Below are 7,896 nucleotides of genomic sequence, written 5' to 3'. Positions count from 1 at the left end.
TATTATATCTGATTTGTGTTTTTATTTTGTAATGCTCTTGGACACTAAAGGCAGCACATTGGAATGTCTCAGGAAGTGTTGTGGACAGTTTCACATTGCAAATGTTTCATTGCTCCCAACAAGGTCGGCATGGCAGAAATGATGCAAAGAAAAAAATATAAAAAGAACAGTAATGGATCATGTCATCCTGAGCACATCAGTATTAAAGAAGCCATGTATGAATGATATTCCTAACTACTTAGCAATAATTTCACTTTGCTCTTGGCTTTAGGATGTGAGGACAAAGAGAAACTTTGCAAAACTACTGAGTTAGTGTCAAAGTGGACAGGCTATCTATTAGACTAAGTTATGAAATATGCATAACAACTTGTAATCACAGTAAATGTGCGTCTAAAAAGAAAACATACTTTCGTAACAGTGAAACTAGTTGGATATTTGTATTCAACTGGATGTTTTGTAGTGCTTTTCAGTGATGGAAAAGACGGATTTTGGTGTGCACCAGGGTTATACCCAGCTCATTGCAGGCATTCATGACCACTTCATCCGCAGTAGAGCCAGAGGGGGCGGCAATATACTCCACACCGCTCTAAAAATCATACACAAATATAAAACCACTTAAAGTCATGTATCTACAATTAATATGCCATCTTAAGAAACAATAAGGAATGTATAATACAGCAACAAGCAAATTTGATGAGGTGCACAAAACAATGACTTCAGCTTGGGAAGACTAGCAGAGGGTGTTTACCCGTTTGGCACGGTCCACATTGTCCCGGAAGGGGAAGAAAGCATCTGAACTGAGGGCCACAGCCTGCAGAGAACTGATCCAGTTCTTCTTCTCAACCTCTGACAGAGTTTCGGGAACCTCATCAAACAGACCCTTCCAAACTTCCATATCTGGACCCTAATGTACAAAAATAAAAAAAAATTAACTCAATATCATTTGAAAAACAAAATGACAAACTAAATCAATGACACATTTGGTTCACAAATTATTTGAAAACAGAAAATGTGCATTATTCCCTAAAAGTACTGTAGATTTTGGAACTGGTCATGTATGGTTTTTGTCTGATGTAGATCTCAAAAATATTCTCCAAGCCAAATATTCAGCTAGTTGCATTTACATTTATGCATTTTAGGAGAAACTTTTATCCAAAGAGACTTAGTTAATTAAGGCTATACAAATATTTATTAATTTTTTTGCCAGTGTGTTTGTTCCCTGGAAATTTAACCCACATCATTTTACACTGCAAACACAATGCTCTACACTGAGCCACAGGAACATAAGTTAACTAGGCTGGCCAATACATGCCTCTATGACCAGTAGAAAACCAATGTTTGAATACACTACCTCTCCAATTGTTCCACTGACATACTGATCAATGGCATTAGCCATCTCTGCACGCTTCACTCCACTGCGAAACTTCATATTGAGCACTCGTGGATGATGCCTGAGCCACCAGTTATCAGCCTTGTCTCCTGCCAGCCGAGTGCAGTGGATACGAGACTGCTGCCCAGCACCGATGCCAATCACCTAACAAACACACACACGTAATACATTATTTTGTACAACTCATTTACAACTATTTACATGTTTTGGCACTTAAATTAAAACTTTGTTTTTAAAGTTTTTGGTTACCTGACCATCCTTTGCGTAACACACAGAGTTGGACTGAGTGTACTTCACTGCGATACTGGCTACAATGAGGTCTCGCAGCGCACTCTCAGAGAGCTTTCGTGGGGTAAAAAAAATAATAATCACTTAATTTGTTATTCATTTACATATTACCATTAATAATCACAGCCCTCTTTCCACAGTCCAATCAAATCGCAAATCAAAATGTGATTTTTACTATACGTTGAATTTTTTTACTATATAATATGGCTTCAAATAGTATATTTCACAAGTTTAACACAAAATCAAATGCATGTTGAAAACATTTTGATCAATTTGCCTAACTGAAATCAGAACTTTGGACAAAAATAAAAGTGTTTCTCACCTTGCCCTTTGACACAATGTTGCTGAAGAGCTCTTTATCAATGACAGCCCCGTTCCTCTTCTGTTTGAGGTGCAAACCAAACAGCACTCTCACCTCTTCTTCATTAGGTTCATACTCGGGATCCATCTATAAAAAAAAATAAAAAATACATTTCATTATGCAGCCTTAGAGTTGAAACAAATGGGCTTTGAGCATTCCTTGAAGTACCATTTATCAGCTTGGGGCCAGCAATTTTTTTTTCTGAAAAATTATTAATAACAGGACAGTAAAGACTTTTAAACTAACAAAATAATAGTATAAAAAAATTTTTTATAATAATAATTATTATTATTATCATTTATAAGAATAAGAAGCGTTTCTTGAGCAGCAAACCAACATATTAGAGAGATTTCTAAAGGATCATGTGACACTGGAGTAATGATGCTGAAAATTCAGGTTTTCCATAACAAAAGAATTAAGTTTTTAAAAATATCTTAAAATAGAAAACAGCCATTTTAAAATGTAACAATATTCATAATAGTACGGTTTTCATGGTCAAATAAATGAAGTCCTGGTGAGCACGAGAAACTTACTGAACCCAAACCTACTGTATGCACATTCACAAATGTGCATTAACCAAAAAGAAAATGCTATGGCAAATCGTGAACATTTATGGTTTACCTGAAGGACGCAATAGTTTCCATTCTTCTTTTTGGAGAGAATGCGCAGTGCTTCCTCCTCATAACCAGGAGCAACGATCCCATCTGAAACCTAAAGAAATTGGGTGAAGTTTTGTATAAAACGTACAAATAAATCCATTTGTTAAACAAGAGGCTAATAAGAACTCTTAGATGCGATTCAGAAAGTTCTCAAACCTCTCTGGAGATGATCTTGGCAGTAGGGACGTCGCAGATGTCAGACAAAGCAATGAAGTCTCCAAAGGAGGACATCCTGTCAGAACCTACAAGATGTTTTTCAGATTTTTCCACACTTTAGGGTTAAACATGCCAAACTGCACACTTGATGATTTATTCTTCTATTCTTATTACTAAAGTTAAGATGCATGGACAGAATTTTCACCTCTGGCTCTGGCGTATGCAGTGGCGAGAGGGGTGAGATCCTGGAGCATGTCATTCACCATACACACCTTGGCTTCATCTTCGCTCAAAGCCACGCCAACTGCAGCTCCTGAAAGGTAAAAAAGCTTAAAAATTCTAAGCCCTTTCATGAAACTCTACAAGACATGAGCTTAACTTGAATGCATACCTGCAGGGCTGACATGTTTAAATGAAGTGGCAGCTGGCAACCCAAGAGCTTTCTTCAACTCTCTCACCAGCTGCCAGGCGTTCAGAGCATCGCACAGGTTAATGAAGCCTGGAGATCCATTCAGCACTGAGACCAAGTCAGAAATGTAGCGGAACATTAATATTAATTCTGTTTTGTGGTTGAAAATTGATCTGGAAGCAGTATATGTGATCCTATATACCGGTGAGTGGAAGTGCAGGGCGTTGAGTGTAAAGCTGAGCAGGTGCCTGATGGGGGTTCATGCCGTACCGCAGGGGCAGCTGGGAAATTCCTCGACTGTATTCACGTCTGAAGTAATCAGAAATGGCCTCGTCGTACTGAGCGGTGTGTGTGAATGCCTGAGACATCACAAATATAAATTCACACATACATTCCAAGTTATCTGAACAACTGAAATTGGGATCCTTGTTAATTGTTGATCAAAACAAATCAGCTGATGGGTTTATCAAGGATTAATGCAGGCATCTAAAAAAGGGGTGCTAATATGTTAGATGATAATTTGATGAGACTGTTACATGAAAATGCTGACATTAAAATGCTAAATTTTATACTGTTTTAAGTACATGCTACTGTTCAAACTTCATATTTATACTTTAAGAAATCATTAAATTGATCAAATGGTACAAGACTTACAGGTGTGTTACATTTTAAACAAATCCTGTTGTTTTGCACTTTCTATTAATCAAAAAAAAACTGAAAAATGTATCAGTTTGTACAAAAATATGAAGCAGCCCAGCTTTTTACAACTTTGACAATCATAAATGATTCTTGAGCAGCAAATCGTATTATTATTAGAATGATTTTTGAAGGATCATGAGACACTGATTTTTTTAATTTTTTGAAGATTCAGCTTTGCCATTACAGGAAAATATATATATATATATATATATATATAAAAAGGTCATAAGAACAAATACTTTTATTTACCACAATGTTCAAACTGATAACCTCAGATGCTTGAACTTTGACTGTAATTTTCCTCATCTTTAGCAATCATCTAAAACCCAATCTGATTAAAATCAGTCAAACGTCTCATGATCACACAGCTGTATTGTTTATTTTAAAGGGTTATCATGTTTAGCAGTGCTGATAAGTAGATGGGTCACAACATAAGCAGGGCAAAAATTCCCCCGTTTAAACTGTGGGACAAAAAACTATTTCTGTTCAATTTGGTTAAGTATGACTAATAGGCCAAGTCTACTGTTTGTTTCAGATAAAAGGCATGCAAAAATGAATGGAACAGGCGTAAGCCTATTGCTCAATGCTAGCAGCAAGTCTTTGTGCATGTCTCAACATGATTTTCCATAAAATCCAGAACACTAGCTATTCATGTCTTGCATCTAAAAAGGGCCATCATTAACCATTATGAATTATGTAGTATTTTATATATTAAAGGCCGGTTTCACAGACGGTGCTCAGCTTAAGCCAAGACTAGGCCTTAGTTAAATTATGGTATTTAAGCAGTTTTCATAAAAATGCCTTTTACAGGTGTGCATCTTGAGAAAGAACAACAACACTGATGTATAGGCCTATGATATGGTTCAGTTTTACATTTAAATGAATCCGTTGTGTTGATCTGAACATTAAATGTATTAGTGGTGAAAATCCTCCTCTGGAGGTTCAGATCACGTCAGGTGATGTTCACATGAGTTTGGGATACACAACGGTCAGTGGCCTGTCAAAGCTCAATCTAAACTCCTTTCAGAAGGGATTGTGAGGTTACCTTGAGTGCAAGAGTCTTGCGGGTTTCCACTGTGGTGTCATGGTTGTCGGAGGATTCCATTTCCTTGGCAACAACATCATAGTCAGACGGATCACAGACTACAGTGACTCTGGCGTGATTCTTAGCTGCTGCTCGAAGAAGAGTAACTCCACCTAAATGTGATTGTGGGATTCATTTTTTTGTTAACCGGGTGAATCTCTTAAAAGGCTATAAAATAAAATAAAAATTATATAAAAATTATTTATCAATAGAAAATTGTAAATAAGCAGTATAAATATGCATGTATTGGATGCAAGAGTATTTTTTTTAAAATAACAATAAAGATTAATTTTGGGAGGAAAAGTGCTGACTGGTTACGAACAAAAAAACAAAAAATTCCCCTCTTTCCAAAATATATTTTATTTTTTATTTGAAGGCATAATTTCCTAGTTTAGTTAACTCTTATTCTTATAATATTGCTTATCTTTCCTCTAAAGCGTATTCAATAGTTTTCTTCAATAGAAATGCATCATCACATTTCTTAAACGTACAAAAACCAAAGCAGATATTAAACAAGGAGTCATTTATAAGCCCTTTAAATCAAAACCCTGTGAACCATTAACAGTGTACTATTAACAGTGTACTATTAACAGTGTACTGACCGATGTCAATCTGCTCAACAGCGTCTTCCACAGTCACACTGGGGGATGCAACGGTCTTCACAAATGGGTAAAGGTTGCACACAGCCACTCTTGAAAAACAGAAGGGCACATAAATATTAAGCACTACTTTCTTTGCTCTGGATTTAATCATTTAAAAATCATTTACAGTTAACAAAAATATGTAGACTACAAGTTGCTAGACTAGTTTGCATCATTACTACTATACATTATTCACAGTGATCATATGACCCTGTCAGCCAATCAAACTTCTCTCTAAATAGCTGGGAGCCAGAAAATGTGATGAAGACTTTTGGCTACACCACAGCAGCACTATTTGAATTATCAGTGATTAGATTACCCATGCAGAGTCTCGACTTCTAACAAAAAAGCCAATGGAAAGCATGTTAGCACCACTAAAACTGATTATATCCAGACTGGGGTCACATGAGGATCATTCATGAAATAACATGACCTGAATTTTAAATCAATAATGCAGAACTTGCAAAACAAGTACCATGGTATTACCACCGTAACATAGATCGCATTGGAATGGTTTGCTTACTGAACAGTATTACCTGACAAGACTAAAGCCTAGTTTTTCCATATCAGCCTTATCAGAGGGAGTTTGTCTGGCCAAAATCCCACCGTGGACAGCAGGATGAAGGGTCTTGACTCTTCCTCCAAGCATTTCAGGGAATCCAGTGAGTTCAGATACATCCCTGTATGAACAAATTACATATACATACACACACACTAAACATTACAAAAATCACAGCAGCTATAAATACATTTAAATGACATGCAGAAAAAAAAAAAAAAAAAAAAAGAGTGACCTGACAGTGAGTCCAGCATCTCTGAGAGTTTTAGAGGTGCCTCCTGATGCCACTAAGGACAGACCCACTGATACCAGACGCCTGGCAAACTCAACCAGTCCGGTTTTATCAGAAACACTCAGCAATGCTGAAACAGATCATAAATTAGTCATCAATTCAATGCACATATTACAAGAAACAAATGCATCTGGTATTTAGCAACTGCAGCAGGATGGTTTATTTTACTTCAACTGCATGTGATGCATGTGTTTGCACAAAGTTAGTTAATACCATGGTACTTCATTAAATACTGTCACAGTACCATTTCAGATAGTAAATCTGAAGGTACTTCCATATAATCAGTGTTACTACAATTAATGCAAAAAATTAAAATAAAAATCATCACTCGTCCATCACCGCATTATAGGTAGTATTTTAAAGAAAACCATGGTATTACCTTGATACCAGGGTTTAGAAAACAGCTATACTGTGCTGATACGGGACTGTATCCAGACCAGTTCAAATACATTAGCATATGTAGTACTTTTATCCCGGTAGTGTCAAAAACATGGTATTACCATCGTATCTTTGGTATTATTTCAGAATGAGAACCAAATACAAACTTTTCTAAATTTGAAATGGCCTATAAAGTTTCATTTTAATGTCAGTAAAGTAAGTTATGCGACAGCTCAAGCTACTACGACAATACAGCTCCAACAAAAACAAACACAACACAAAGTATTTGATTTGTAGGCACCAAGGTGCAGAAGGTAAAAAAGATAAAAGATTACCTAGTTCGGATGCCATGCTGCAAGTAAAATAGAGAAAATCTAAGATTTGTGCTGTAGCGTCTCGTGCACCGCGCGATGTTAATCAAAACACGTGGATGGAGTAGTTTTATCCGCGTGGATGCATGACGGGAAAAGTAGTTTTTACATCAAACGACACTCCCAACTTATTGTAGCACAAGGAAGTGTTCATTCAATTTTATTATTGACAGAAAAAATATATATAACAAATAATGCATATATAATACAAACCATAATGCATTAGTAATATTTAATCAAGAAACATCTAAAGACTCATCTTTTTCGCCAGCACGTAACCAGCTAATACTAGCACTTTTCCTTTTCTTGTATTTCATTAAAATAAATAAATAAATAAATAAATAAAAACCTGGCTATGCGTTCTGTATGTTACTAGACTAACTGAGACTTGTCATGACACTAGTATACTGTTGTTGTTCTCTTGTTGGCCTGACTGCTTCTGCTCTCATTTGTAAGTCGCTTTGGATAAAAGCGTCTGCTAAATGATTACATGTACATGTAAATGCAAACTTATAAATATAAAGTTAAGCAATGAAAACACAAAAACATAAACGCTTAGACGAAGGAGACGTAAAATGTAGGATGCAAGGTATTTCAATTATATTATAG

General features: G+C 36.1%; 1 protein-coding gene across 1 annotated transcript; it reads right to left on the bottom strand.

The window, feature by feature from the left end:
* Positions 1 to 2: 2 nt before the first annotated feature.
* Positions 3 to 7,397, bottom strand: atic (5-aminoimidazole-4-carboxamide ribonucleotide formyltransferase/IMP cyclohydrolase). Its single transcript, XM_026204681.1, has 15 exons — positions 7,252 to 7,397; positions 6,482 to 6,608; positions 6,224 to 6,367; positions 5,649 to 5,737; positions 5,008 to 5,159; positions 3,466 to 3,622; positions 3,246 to 3,371; positions 3,060 to 3,167; positions 2,855 to 2,940; positions 2,661 to 2,750; positions 2,001 to 2,126; positions 1,640 to 1,732; positions 1,352 to 1,534; positions 749 to 904; positions 3 to 586 (listed from the first exon to the last, which is right to left on the bottom strand). Exons 1-15 carry the CDS (start codon positions 7,265 to 7,267, stop codon positions 467 to 469), a joined length of 1,773 nt encoding a protein of 590 aa, XP_026060466.1. The 5' UTR covers positions 7,268 to 7,397; the 3' UTR covers positions 3 to 466.
* Between the last annotated feature and the right edge of the window lie 499 nt (positions 7,398 to 7,896).

The sequence above is a fragment of the Carassius auratus genome, chromosome 26, assembly GCF_003368295.1.
Source record: "Carassius auratus strain Wakin chromosome 26, ASM336829v1, whole genome shotgun sequence".
Classification (NCBI taxonomy): Eukaryota; Metazoa; Chordata; class Actinopteri; order Cypriniformes; family Cyprinidae; genus Carassius; species Carassius auratus.
This window is presented reverse-complemented; position numbering and strand designations above follow the sequence as displayed.